Below are 14,214 nucleotides of genomic sequence, written 5' to 3'. Positions count from 1 at the left end.
TTTTTTTTCGCTTCGCAAGAATTCTCACGGGACGCACCGGGCGTGTTGCATAGGTCGATTACGAAACTCCTGCGGATAAACCGCGTTATCGAGGATACTTTTGGCCCGTAAGGAGATTATATTGCGTCGGGAGTCCGGGACGCCTCACGTACCTATGTCATTCGGCTGTTATAACTGGGAACCCTCGGAGCGATGAATGATTCACTGGCATGGAAAAAAGGCAGCGTGAAAATCGTGAATAAGGAACTCCTTCGCGGATGATTCTTTGACATTACGGCAAGAGAGAGAGAGAGAGAGAGAGAGAAGGGGGGAAATAATGAGTGAGATTTAATTATTTTTAAACATAAATCAATTGATAATGATACACTGAACGCATTTATTTAGTTGTTTTTATAATCTTCTCTCACAATTATATTTTTATATTTTTCATTGATTATTCCGGATGTCTGTTTACACATCTGCTATACATCCGGCTTACTTCTTTTTTATCTAAGACCTTAATCTAAGACTTTCTTGATCTAAATACTCCATATTCATACTTTTCTCATTAATCTCAAATATATGTTACAAATTATAAATGTTCTTCTATCGGAGAGAAAAAAATCATCAAGTTTTTCTAACTGTTTGATAAGATGAGAACTCGGACAGAGTTGAAATATATTGCCAATTTTCGGATATTACAATTTTGATCTGTGCAACTCTAAGTCCGTATATACGTTACAGGAAGAAAGTCGCAAAGCGCCATGGAGGGGACGGAGGTTACGTTTTTATTCCAATTTGGTCTGATACGTGATACAGTCACGGTCGATAGCAGCACGCTTACTCTTAAGGCCCTGAAAGATCTCGCCTGTGATTTTATAAACACCAAGTGTCCAGAACACGGACTGAATCATCTGTTTGAGAGATTAATTTTGTTCAAACACGATTACAATTCCACTAATGTATTGCAACTAGTTACAAACGCTACGGAAGTGGTTGACGAGACCCTGGTGGAAATCGTGTTGACTGGTAAGAGAAGCTCCTACATCGCAGCGATTTTCACACACGATTGCCCGCGCGTCGCACAATACGTGATAATTATGGAAGACAAATTGTTTGTGATATTTTAGCACAAGTGCCAAACGAATACATTCCCATTCGACCTCATGCCTTAGCAGTACATTCCTACAAAGTTCCGACATTCTGCGATTTTTGCGGCGAAATGTTATTCGGGCTTGTCCGACAAGGTCTCAAGTGCGAAGGTATATAAATTCATGATAAATATTTTATATAAAACTTTTGCCATTTATAAGTCAAGTATATATACGTTTCCTTAGGTAATCTTTGCTATCTAATAATAATTAAAAAACCGTTTGCATAACTTTTTAGGTTGCGGTATGAACTATCACAAAAGATGCGTCATCAAAGTACCGAATAACTGTTCGCAAGATGCGAGTCAAAGACGGCGCAGCTCGGCCATGCTGAACGTACCAAGATCGCCGAGTCAGGGTTCCACTAGCAGCCTGACGAGCAATACCGACGATAATTACAGTTCAAATAGTACACTCAACACAAGCCAAAATAATAGTACATTGGTATGAGCGAAAGTACATATATCGTTCGACTTTAATTTAATGTATACACTTTTGAAAGAAAGAAAAAACAAATAAATACGGCTGATATTTTTCTTATTTCTTTTTATTTACGAAATTCGTGTGTCTGAATAAAATATATGCTATCTTGTAGGCAATACCGAGTATAATAGCACCAAAACAGTCCTCCTCGCCGATATTGGGAGGGCGACCCGTTTGGGTCGAGCGAGAGCTCGCAACGCGAATAAAAATCCCGCACACATTCGTAGTGCACACGTACACACGTCCGACTGTATGTGGACACTGTAAAAAGTTGCTAAAGGGTATATTTAAGCAAGGCCTTCAGTGTAAAGATTGTCAATACAATACGCACAAAAAATGTATGGATAAAATACCAAAAGACTGTACTGGGGAAAATCCACGAGATAATATAGGTAGAGGTGCTTTGCATACATAAATTTTTAACAATTCGTAGTTTCGTATGTCGGATGTAATAAATTTAAAAATGCTTCCCTAGGCGAGTACACGGATAGCGGTGTTGGCAGTGAGCTAGAAACCAAATGTGATACTAGGAATGAAGAAGCCGATGCTGACAGCGACACGGAATCATCGCCTTTAATACAAGATGCGTCGTTCACGAATAACGAGAATAAGATATCCAGTGATTATCCCGTAAGTTTAGTCTTTTTTCTACGAATGTCTGTAAAGTCTCAAAATGGAGATGATTTTCGAAAAGAAGTTTCTTAATATTAAATTGTGTGTTTACAGGATCATCCACGATATAATGATAACGTTGCTTGTGATGAATATCAGAAATCACGACCGTCAAGGCAAGTTTCTGTTGTACTATTCGCGTTTTCAAATTTTATTTTTATTTTATGCGAAATATTTTATCTAGATACGTCATTTTTCTAATATTACTTTTTCTCTTCCTTTTTATAAAAAAAACAGCTGTAATTCAACACCAAGTAACAACATTCCATTAATGCGGATAGTACAAAGTGTGAAACATACTAAAAAACGTGGGTCTAAAGTATTAAAAGAAGGTTGGATGGTGCATTTCACAAATCGTGATCCAATCGTGAGTATTCAATATTTTCTGATATCATTTAAATTATTAATTACTGAATATAAATATATAGACTCGAATGAAATTATTTACGAATCTTTTCAGAGAAAGAAACATTATTGGCGGCTTGACACAAAGTCTATAACGTTATTCCAAAGCGAGAATGGTTCTAAATATTATAAGGAAATACCGTTGGCTGAAATTTCAGCTATTGAAACTGCAAAGACGCCTCGTTCATGTATGTTCTTGCAAACGAGTTAGAAGTTATTTCAGAAGTTGTTTTTAAGTGCATTTTCCTATTTTCTTCTTAGTTTTTTTTTTTTTTTTTTTTTTTCCCAAGAATTTACATGTCAACAAGCTTTCTTTAGTTGAAACTTCTCACACATTCTGCCTACTTTGTATTGTAGATATAATGCATTGCTTTGAGCTAAAAACTGCCAATGCCGATTACTATGTCGGGGAGGATCCATCATACGGAGAAAATTGCGGACAAGTCTCTCCTCCCGAAAGTGGTATCGGAGCTCATATAGCTAGATCGTGGGAAACTACAATTAGACAAGCACTTATGCCCGTAACTGTGTCGAATAGTATGTATATTTGGTTCGCTATCGTGACACCCTTTGCAAAATGATAACACAAGATCTTTTCCGAGCCTTTTATTAGTTTATATTTTACAGTTATCTTATTATTTAAATTACATAATAGTGTATCTATATTGAATTGCATTATTTTGTTTCTTGGAGATAAATGGTAGTACAGAAGGTATTACGTTTGTGTTATAGATCAAGAAGAACCTGCCGAACCTAATGAACCCGAGGAAAACGTAACTGATATGTCACAATTGTATCAGATCTTCCCGGATGAAGTTTTGGGATCCGGACAATTCGGCATAGTTTACGGAGGTGTGCATCGCAAGAGCGGCCGCGCGGTCGCCATAAAAGTCATCGACAAGCTACGTTTTCCCACCAAGCAGGAAGCCCAGTTGAAAAACGAAGTAGCCATCCTGCAAAATCTATCGCATAGCGGAGTGGTGAATCTAGAGCGTATGTTCGAGACAACAGAACGGATATTCGTAGTGATGGAGAAATTGAAGGGCGACATGCTGGAAATGATCTTGAGCTCCGAAAGGGGACGACTCAGCGAACGAATAACCAAGTTTCTCGTAACGCAAATTCTGGTCGCGTTGAAACACCTCCACAGCAAGAACATCGTGCACTGTGATCTGAAGCCGGAGAACGTATTACTGAGCAGCGACACGGATTTCACCCAGGTGAAATTATGCGACTTCGGATTCGCACGGATAATCGGCGAGAAGAGCTTTCGGAGAAGCGTCGTCGGCACGCCGGCGTACTTGGCGCCGGAGGTTTTGCGGAATAAAGGTTACAATCGATCATTGGATATGTGGAGCGTCGGCGTCATCATTTATGTGTCATTAAGTGGCACCTTCCCCTTTAACGAGGAAGAGGACATTAATGAGCAGATCCAGAACGCTGCCTTCATGTATCCGCCAACTCCGTGGAAGGAAGTCTCAAGCGATGGTAATTAACACTTTTGTTATTTCTTCGTGGATTGCTTTTAAAGAGCAACGTAATATTGGCATACAAAACATATCATTTCTTTCTAAATAGTATAAATTAATATAAAATTGTTTTCACCTTATTTCTCCATCTTTCAGCCATTGATTTAATCAATAACCTTCTACAAGTAAAACAGAGAAAGCGGTACACCGTGGACAGAAGCTTGCAACACGTGTGGTTGCAAGTAAGCATTATTTTCATATTTTATTCGACTATGTTTATCTAATTATTATTAATTATTTAAAAAAAATTTTTTTTTAAGGATTATCAAACGTGGTGTGACTTGAGGAAATTGGAGCAGAAGGTTGGCTATCGCTACCTGACCCACGAAAGCGACGACGCACGTTGGATGGCGTACAGTAATCAAGAAACATGACAGAACTGTTCGCCCGTTTTGAACATCGAGGCATTACCGACTTCCTTGTCACTGCACAAAGGCTGGGCCCGATATGCTCGAGCTACTCTACGGCGATTTATTCGTGCCTGACTCAGTAAAAGTACGTAAAAATTAGTACAACTCTGTCTTTCGGACGATATTCCAAATAAGTCGTTCTCCGTTCTAGAATGGAATCGACAGCGGCATTCTGAATTTGCATTTCGGGATATTGCTACTTTCTCCAAAATGCTTAATAGCATTATTAAACATAACATTCAGAAAGCTTCCATAACGTTAACATTCCCACAAAGTGATCCTAGCACAAAAGGATTTTGATTCGCGGTATATTATATACGCGTAGTGATAAATATAAAAATGATAAGTGAAAAACGCTACGAACAGTAGCCTTGTTCGTGAGACATTTGAGACCGAAATGCCGCGGTTTAACAGATCTTACCAAATTCCATTTTAAATATCTACTTCAGATTTTATTTGTAGAGATATGTCTCTATGTAAGCTATTTAAACTACATTATAACTATGTAGACATTTTTATTGCTTTAATTCTAGATTATATATTTAGAATAACGTTATTTTATAAAGCATTTTAGATGTTTTATAAATTTATTTTTAATTTTTATCATGCTCTTTTTGAGGTGACTTTATTTTATTGATATAATTTGCCTTTTTAATGCATAATGATAATTTCGAATTTATTCCTGTGTACTAACTTGTAACTTGTAACTTGCAATTTAAGATATACAGGGAATTCAATTAAAAACTTTATTTGTTGTTATAGCAGATTAATAGTGAATCTATCTAACCCATGCATAGAATACTTTTTACATAAATCAATTGTTTTAAATCAGTATATTTTTGTTTTGCGTTAATACATAAATATATTTTCTTATTTATTCTGAATTAAAATATATTACTAAGTTATTGAATAGAATTTATTATGGATTATAATAATTGCAATGATTAATTTATCATTTATTTCAATATTTATGAAGAAAACCCACACAAGCTATACTTCTAAATCTCAATTAATTTTTAAATATTCTATGTATGGGTATAGATATAATCACTGATGTTAAGGTGTACAGCGCACATCGTATATAGAAGTTTATATCGATCAAATAATTTATATTACGATATAATTTAAATATTTTTATGTATTTTTACATCTTCAATCTCTATATATTGTGTTATAATTTGATCTGTTTTAAATATTTGGAAAAGAGATTATTAGAAAAGAGATTATTAGAAAAGAAAAAAATGTTATCGAAATTTTTAAAGATCTTTTAAAAGTTAAGATTTGTTTTATATAGAGGACAGTCCCCTATTATGAGATGATTGCCGGAAATTTATGTGCAGAATTGAAAAATGTATAATAGGCGAGTGCACGTACGATCGAATAATGAATTTTCTACTAAACAGGTTTTACTTTAAGGGCAATAAAAAAGTTCACGATGAAACTAACAGATAGAACCTATTAGTTAAACAGAAACCTAGCTATCGCATATTAGAAGCCTATATATCTCATAATAGGGGATTTTCTCCTCTATACATTTTAAAATTTATAAACATCGCTTCCAAGTGATACATGTTTTATATAAAGACAATATAATCATAATATATATTAATTTAAAATATAGTATATATGTTAATATATGTTAATTTAATGTATAGTAAGGTGATATGGTATCTCAATTTTTGTTAGCAGCAATTGGCGAATCTCTATATTAATTATCCAAACTTTATAGCTTTAAAAGAAGATATATTAATTTCTCTTTGCGATTATTATATGATATTAAAATGTCATGCGTTGAATGAAATGTATGGGGATACTTGAATGGATACTTAAATGCGGCGGCTACATATTCTCTTTCTAAAATTTTCTTAGCGATAGCATGGAACAATGATTGTGTCAGTAGTCAATATGATAAATGAAGTTGACTTAGACTAGCAAGCTAGAAATTAGTATTATGCGAGAACTTAAAATTATTAAGATGGTGCAAAACAGATTTGTCGTGTTTGTTAAATAGAAACTCGAAAACAAAATCGCATAATCTTGAAACTATTTTTATTAAATAAAATAGTTACATTAATTCCAACACGTTTTTTCCATAGAGGAAAACTCCTCTAAAGAATATCTTTTTTAAAGAAGATTTTTTAGATCAATAACTCTATTTAAAACGAAATTTAGTTTTTTAAAAAGTGACGAAGTTTTTGCACCACCCTAGTAATCGATTTATTATTCAAATAAACTTATTCGAAATATTTCACAATTAGATAGCTGAGACCAATAAGGTGCAATTTTTCCGGAGGAAATATTTCTATATTTAATAACTATTATATAAGGAGAATATATTCGACTTCGAATAGTTTGGTACGCATTCGATCGTAAATTGGCATTATATACCCTTAAAAACGGCCTATATCTTTAACAACCTTTATAAGTAGTAGGGTAGAGAATCATTTCTCGTTTTGTATTGTGTAAACACAATAGTGCAATTTTCACGTTCATTAAGAACAGAGTAAATATATCCAGTAAGGATACTACAATGCAAAATGACGATAAACCATAATCGATATACTTGTAATATAAGAGATATAAAGGCGCGCGCGCCAGCAGGCGTTAATTATTATATTTTATAACAACTTTTAAAAATTTATCGTAATCTTATATCTGTAGAGGATATCGTAGATCAATGTCTTGTGCGCATATTACACGCGTCTATATACTTAAGAATCTATTTACGCTATGCAAATGTAATCTCTAAGTCGTGCGCGCGCGAAGCCAACTTCGCGCTCACGGGAAACGCATTTACAATACTCGACGCATTTAATACCAGGCATTTAAACGTTCTTCCCGCATAAAGAGGAAGGAAGATACTCTAATGTAGAAACAAACGCTGTTATCGTAATCTCTTACATTTACTATCGCGCTAATCTTATATATGCTTTTACGCGTTCGTGGTTCGAAGGCAGGATATACCGTATGTATAAGCAACGTTCATACTTAAAAAAAAAAAGAGTTTTATTGACTCTCATGTAATTGCACACAAATTTGACTTACATTTTATTCCATATTTTAAGCGGAGAGAGTTAGTACTTTCTAAACCAAGACAGTGATGTATCGCGCAGTTAGAAGATGCATATACTTATTACGCAATTTGATACTCCGAGAGAAGAAAGGAACAAAAAATCATCGCGTTATCGCAAAGCGCAAACGTCTTGAACGATAATGGATTGCCGGCTTATGTACTTAGTGCCAGGTGAAAGTCCGAATTTATATGCTAATTTGTTTTTGTCGTAGCATATTAACGAGGGGTAATCGTAACAAGCCCGATTTATGTACGCGCGCGTTTCTCCTTCGTAATACGTTTTAGATCGAGCGAAAGAGAAAATGGCTTTTCAGTGCCACGTGTGAATTTTGATATTAAATTGATTTGTATAATATCGCTCTAAGCCTTCTATCTGAAAATGGTACCAATAAACTCGGAATTTGCCTTATCTCATCCAGAAACTAATGCTCTCCGTTATTTATTCTCCGCAAATTCCTCCCTGAAAATCCTCTTTCTTGGAAAATCACGTCTCGTTACCGCGAAAGAAAGACAAATTGAATTAGCATCATGCGAGATAATAATGATTAAAAAGAAAAAGACATAAGGAAGCGGCCTTTTCCGTCGAACAACCGTTCCCGGCGCGTGAGCATCATCGGCCGTTTCGTTCTCTTTAATCCTAACAGAACATCTCTGCTGGAAATAATGATGTCCCCTCGCGCGTGTCACCTGCGGCATGTCCATCCCCAACGCCGGACAGTTTCTTCCGAATTACAGATGTGCAGTAGGGACCGAGAAAATTCGCGGTGTTACTCGATTAAGAGACACCCGCTCGCGCCCGAGAATGAGATGCGTTACACTCGCGGCGATAGCGTACGATAATAAGTAACGTTACGCGTCCAAATATGTTCGTGCGCGACGCGTTTTGCGCTCTGTGCACCGTTCTACTTTGCCTGAACGTTAACGTGGCAGAATGGGTGGACATGCCGCAATTCTCGGACGAGACCAAGATTTACAGGTAAGTCGGTTACACATCACATTCTCTGGATCATCCTAAGATTAATATCGCTTGTGTGCTCTTTAAGGATACCTTCTGTACAGCACGATCAGTTTTACAAGTTCAGGCGAGGCGACGCGGACAGCATTAATTTTCCCAACGGTCAGCGAAACGGCAGCCAAACTTATCGTTATCCAGCTGAAGCCACGCGTGTGACGCATAATAAAAGGATGGAGATTAAAAGGATAAATTCCATCGCGATGTCGACAACGCCGGCGAACTTATTTCCCGATCAAATCGCCGACAGTTTCGCGGACACCGGTACAAGTCGCACCACAATCATCACCGATACCGTGACCGAGGTAACGAAAGGACGTTGGATAAAGAGCTGAAATTAATAAAAGACAACGTATACATATAAAACAGTGTATTTGTTCGATTAGACACACTATAGATATGTTTCAGAATAAATTAAATAACAAAGACGATGCGACGATCTCACCAATAGAGGATACAATGATTAACACACTTACGACTCAACCATCACCGAATAATAAGCAAGAAACATCGCGAGATAAATACGACAACGATACATCGCAGCAGGACGACGGTATATTCCAATATTTGCCCATAGACCTACTTAAAAGTGTTCACCGTACTTTACAATCGCAGCCAGGGTCGATCGAGGGAAAACTTTACTTTCTTAAAACGTTCGAGAAAACATTGATGTCAGAGATTGGTAAAATTTGTTCGTACACTCTCCTTATTGATTTCGAGACGCGAAAAGTATTCTCACGTTATCTTATTCACAGAATCTCGCCTTACCACTTCTATGGCACCGAGTCGCAAAATAAGAGGTGCCGATTATCACGACGATCACGACGACCATTCTTTAGGATTCCCTTCGACAGAAGGCACACTGATGGCCATATCGTTTCTCACGTTCGCAGTTTACCTCGTCCGATTAGTCATGGTAACGAATATTCTCCTCGAGACTGATCGTTCAACAATTAGTCCTAACTGTAAAATTGCACTCTACCTTTTTGGCGTATATATTACTGATAAAATAAAATCATTGCAGCTGCTTCTCCGGAATATGAACATGCCTACGACCACTACAACCGCCGCTACAGTGTTTCTCGGCAAAAGAAAAAGATCCACCGATCTCGATGACGACACCGCTAGAATACTTAGCAACATTAATAGTTTCGTTCCTGATTTTTAAATTGTAATATAAAATAGTGTGTTACTGGTGGTGGGAACAATTGAAAAATGAGTGATTCTACATGAAAAAGTATGTCAAAAATATACAGCAAAATTTTTTCATACGATGCTTTATTTCCGAGAAAAACAACTTTGAAATTAAAATAATTAAAAAATTTGAAAATTTTATGTGTGTGCCTATAGAAAAAAATTGAAACTTATCCGACTATAATAATAATTCCCCGATTTTCATCTACTTCTGTAAGAACAAAGCCTTGTATGAAAAAATCTTACTAGGATATTTTTTTTTTATCTCTAGCTTTCTTCACATAAGATTAATCCTTTCTCGATTATACTTTCTATTAACGGCGTATCCTATATATCTGTAGCTGAAATTAAAGCGAAATGTACCAGCAACATACCAACGTATATATCTCACAATTAAAATCGATTAATTGTTATTAATTAGCGCCATTTTTCATACTGTTAGTCTTGACGTACAGAATTCATTATTTCACGGTAAACGGCTGTTACAACTTAGCCGGTACATCTATCGATGATGTTGAAATAATTGAAGGCAACGCGCCGACGTAGCTTTCCGCGGGACGTTGTAACGGTAATTCGCGCAATGCACCGATGAGATGCGCCAATTTTGCTTTATCCGTTCGGTACGTACTGGTATGTTTATGATATGCGATGATATCTTGCGATAATAAACTAGACCATGTTGTGTTATACAAATCAAGAGATAAACAGTAGGGATGTTGACACCAATCTTTAGTCTCGAATATTAATCTTTCCACTTCTTTCTGCATTTCGACGAGAATCGTTCGATCCGTGAGTTCGGCCGACGTTCTTTCAGTCCACTAAAAAAGAGAGAAAACATCGTTTAACGAACTGTCCCTCATTAGATTTAGAGTTTCTTTCAGAGATAAATTCCTCTTACCTCAGACAATAAGATACACATCACATATATAACGTCTATGAAAGGTAATATAACATTATGCAAGATAGAAAATAATTTAGTGTTATTTCCTATAAAAATTAAGTCATTCGCTGTATACAAGCAGTTCTGTGATAGCAATATATTCAACGACTCTTCCCACTCTGTTTTGATTAAAGCTCTGTCTTCAATCGGACGCATCACAAACTCTGTGCTGAGTAGTCTTCTTAATAGTTCATATCGTTCCAAAGCTACTTCTGCAAATAAAATATGAGACTGATAATAAAACTATTGCTTTTCTTTATCAGTGTAAAAACTATAAGAAATTTAATCAAATAAGTCTTTTGATAAATTTATTATATTTGGATGGAAAAAATAGTAATTACTTTTTACCTTTTGTATTTTATTATTATTATTATATCAATCACTAAATAAATATAAATATTCATTGTTATTTGTGTTTGCATTACCAGTTTGGGTGCCATTCTCTCCTACAGTTGCAGTAATGAAAGCCGTTTCCGCCAGAAAAGCCAAGGTCGGATTGATATAAATTGCAATGTTAATAGCAGATACCGCTATTTGCAGAGTCCGTTCAGACAAAGGATGTCCCTTGATATTTGAATGATTTATTTGTTTCGCTCCTTTATGCCTTTGTTTGATCTTTAACGTGTTCGATGAATCAAGCACTATGAACTCGTCATGCGGTTTTAAGGATTCCAATATTTCCTGTTTGGTCCTATAGTTATCGGTACTGCAACAAACAAATCACATAATGTATTCTGAAGGAGATTGTTAACAGTCATTTAAACGTATCTACAAACTTAACTTACAGCTAAGACAATTAATGAGATTGAAAGCTAAAATGATTAATATTGTACATGCATATTAATTGTCGTAATTTCAAGTTACATGTTGCAGAAAAATAAATCTAATACTTACGTTTCAGTTTCATATATTAAAGCTTTTAGTGATCTAGTAACAAAGCTTTTAAACCACTGATAATCTTTGACCAATGAATCAAGCGTATACGGCTCCTTTGGTTTCGTCTGGATTCTCTCATTGAGAAGCAAGGCTATGATATTGATCGGCATAAGTACAGTATTCTTCTTGTGCGATTCTATTATAAGATAAGCTATGTTCTCCACAACAGACGATGGAATTTTGAAGGAAGGCTGTAGAATTTTCCTTTGGCGGTATGCCTTGTCCACGAATCGACTGGTGGATATCGGTTCCCCGATATTAAAGAAAATACGTCCGTGAGAGAAGGGTTTTTGCAGAATGGAGAGCGACCGGAACAATCCGGCCGTACTTTCTTTCGGCTTCGGTACCCCGAGCATTTCGTAAACGAATAACAATTCCTCCGGCGGTCGTTCGTAATTAATACTCATGGGTACAAAATGTATGTCAGGTACGTCGCCTTGAAGCAAACTTTCTACGATGATGGACAGAAGACCTGTGAAAGAGCGACACGAGATTTAATATCGATTCGTAATTGGAAATTATTTGAAAGTCTTTTTCTTGCCCACCGTATTTCGGCATTGTGCTCTTCTGACTACGGCTTCGCGTACCCTCGACAAAAAATTCAATTGCCCTATCGCTGTGGCTGACGATAGTGTTGATATACGAGCGGAAAATTTGCTTGTACAATATGTCATTGGAGAAACTACGCCGTATGTAAAACGCTCCGGTTTTTCGCAGCAGTTCTCCCACTATCCTCATGTTATAAAAATCCATGCCGGCCGCGATATTCGGCAGCGCCATGTCGTAGGAAAAGAGAATGTACGACAGGAGAATAAAGTCCAAGTAACTTCTGTGTGACGGCACGTAGATGTACTGTACTTGAGATATTCGCGTTTTCCTCTTCAAGTCAGAGAGCATGGTCTCGTTTATATAAATTTTCGAGAACATCCTCTTCATGGCTTTCGTGATAAAGATACCTGAAATTTTCAAACACAAATTTAAGATATTCAGCAAGGGAATAAATTTGTACAATAGTTTGTAATTATTGAATTAAAGTTGCAACTTTATTTCGCTGAGATAATGAACGCGAAGCATCGTTAACTGATGACAAATCACACGATAGTCTTTCTAACTTTTGAAATATATGTTAGAAGATGAAACAACGAACGCGTACGTGGAATTCAAGATAATACAATATTCTAAGTATATACCTAGCCAGCGAACCGTCGTCAAATCCGCTTTACTGGCCATCTCGTTTATCATAGCACTAGCATTATTCTCAACATCCTTAACTCTGACACCAGTCGTCCTCGCTAGCGTGTCGATTGCAAGTCTGACTTGCTCGTCGTGCAAAACAGCTTGTATGATCTTCTGCCTGTCGTAGACCGACTCCGGTGGCAACATGTGCGGTAAGGACGGATCCATGGAACGTGTCGCCCACAAAAAATCACAATCCCTCCGTCTGTCCTCCAGCAAGTCGACAAACCCGGTGTTCTGCTCCATCTCGCCCGGCCTATATGACACTCGCCGACTTGTTACTCACTGTACTCCGAATTGCAATTATTTGCCAAAGGCCAAAATTTGCAAGACAATCGGCTTGATACCGTCGTTTTTAAGAACACGATTTAAAGCGTCCGACCGCCAGATTCATTTCAAATCTCACGTGACGCGAGACTTCATTCTAATCTCTCACATGATAAGAAACCTCGAAGATGTCTCTTGTGCATAAACAATAAAAGATAAACTGTCTCGTCAGTTTCGACGAGACAGTTGTGTAAATAAATAATTCTTTCTATATATATAAAAAAACCCACATTTGCGAGTTGACGTTACGAATTGAAACTGAAAGAAACCTTTTCCCGTTATATACTTCGTCACATCTGTTTCTCCGAGGAGAGCGGGGAGATAGTATTATTGATGCCTCATTAGTTATCAATTGTCATCATTAGCTGCCCTGGTGTGCCCTGGGGTCAGCCCTGGTGCCAGCTGGTCACCGCGTCACCGCCATCTTGGAATTCCTGGAGCATGCTGCAGAGAGCTGCAGTTATATTTTTTCTTCACTCGATATCTGCACTTGGAACGAGATAAATATCGCGAGATAAAATATTAAACGTCGGAGAGAGAGAAAAGGAGGAAGGTCGAACAATCGAGGTGTGTCCACCTGCGAGGAACGAATTCCGTATCCGCATTTTGGTTAGCACGCGCGCGCCTTTAACTTCACGCCATTGTTTTGCAGGTCTGTTCGTTTTTTGCGTACTCTCCACGTTTTCTGCACACGAAACGAGACAGATACGTCAGGTGTCGGAAAAAGAGAGAGAGAGAGAAAGAGACTCAAGTGCGGAAAGGGCAAGTAAAACGAACAAGCCCTGCAACGGTAGACTTTTTAGACATTGGCGACACTGCGTGGAATTTTCGAAACATCTGAAGCGCGCGTTCGCTCCTCCACCCATG

At 37.1% G+C, this 14,214-nt stretch overlaps 3 protein-coding genes across 4 annotated transcripts; 2 read left to right on the top strand and 1 right to left on the bottom strand.

Annotated features, from left to right (window-relative positions):
* The first annotated feature begins 20 nt into the window (after positions 1 to 20).
* On the top strand, positions 21 to 5,200 carry LOC112460471 (serine/threonine-protein kinase D3). Of its 2 annotated transcripts, XM_025025148.1 has the most exons (13): positions 21 to 320; positions 724 to 1,008; positions 1,110 to 1,241; positions 1,369 to 1,574; positions 1,726 to 2,005; positions 2,089 to 2,243; positions 2,340 to 2,401; positions 2,523 to 2,652; positions 2,746 to 2,878; positions 3,048 to 3,227; positions 3,423 to 4,178; positions 4,316 to 4,401; positions 4,480 to 5,198. In XM_025025148.1, the coding sequence occupies exons 1-13, from the start codon at positions 317 to 319 to the stop codon at positions 4,591 to 4,593; spliced, it is 2,523 nt and encodes an 840-aa protein (XP_024880916.1). In that variant the 5' UTR covers positions 21 to 316; the 3' UTR covers positions 4,594 to 5,198. The 2 variants fall into 2 exon arrangements, with proteins under 2 accessions (XP_024880916.1, XP_024880915.1); XM_025025147.1 differs by having other exon boundaries at positions 2,523 to 2,878; positions 4,480 to 5,200.
* Positions 5,201 to 6,209: 1,009 nt separating this feature from the next.
* On the top strand, positions 6,210 to 9,903 carry LOC112460468. Its single transcript, XM_025025140.1, has 5 exons — positions 6,210 to 8,678; positions 8,746 to 9,019; positions 9,123 to 9,396; positions 9,470 to 9,630; positions 9,739 to 9,903. The coding sequence occupies exons 1-5, from the start codon at positions 8,566 to 8,568 to the stop codon at positions 9,880 to 9,882; spliced, it is 966 nt and encodes a 321-aa protein (XP_024880908.1). The 5' UTR covers positions 6,210 to 8,565; the 3' UTR covers positions 9,883 to 9,903.
* Positions 9,904 to 10,045: 142 nt separating this feature from the next.
* Positions 10,046 to 13,266, bottom strand: LOC112460467 (dihydroxyacetone phosphate acyltransferase). Its single transcript, XM_025025139.1, has 6 exons — positions 12,975 to 13,266; positions 12,330 to 12,740; positions 11,743 to 12,256; positions 11,274 to 11,554; positions 10,807 to 11,060; positions 10,046 to 10,726 (listed from the first exon to the last, which is right to left on the bottom strand). Exons 1-6 carry the CDS (start codon positions 13,264 to 13,266, stop codon positions 10,391 to 10,393), a joined length of 2,088 nt encoding a protein of 695 aa, XP_024880907.1. The 3' UTR covers positions 10,046 to 10,390.
* Between the last annotated feature and the right edge of the window lie 948 nt (positions 13,267 to 14,214).

Source organism: Temnothorax curvispinosus, unplaced genomic scaffold, assembly GCF_003070985.1.
Source record: "Temnothorax curvispinosus isolate PA1 unplaced genomic scaffold, ASM307098v1 QBEX01010580.1, whole genome shotgun sequence".
Classification (NCBI taxonomy): domain Eukaryota; kingdom Metazoa; phylum Arthropoda; class Insecta; order Hymenoptera; family Formicidae; genus Temnothorax; species Temnothorax curvispinosus.
This window is presented reverse-complemented; position numbering and strand designations above follow the sequence as displayed.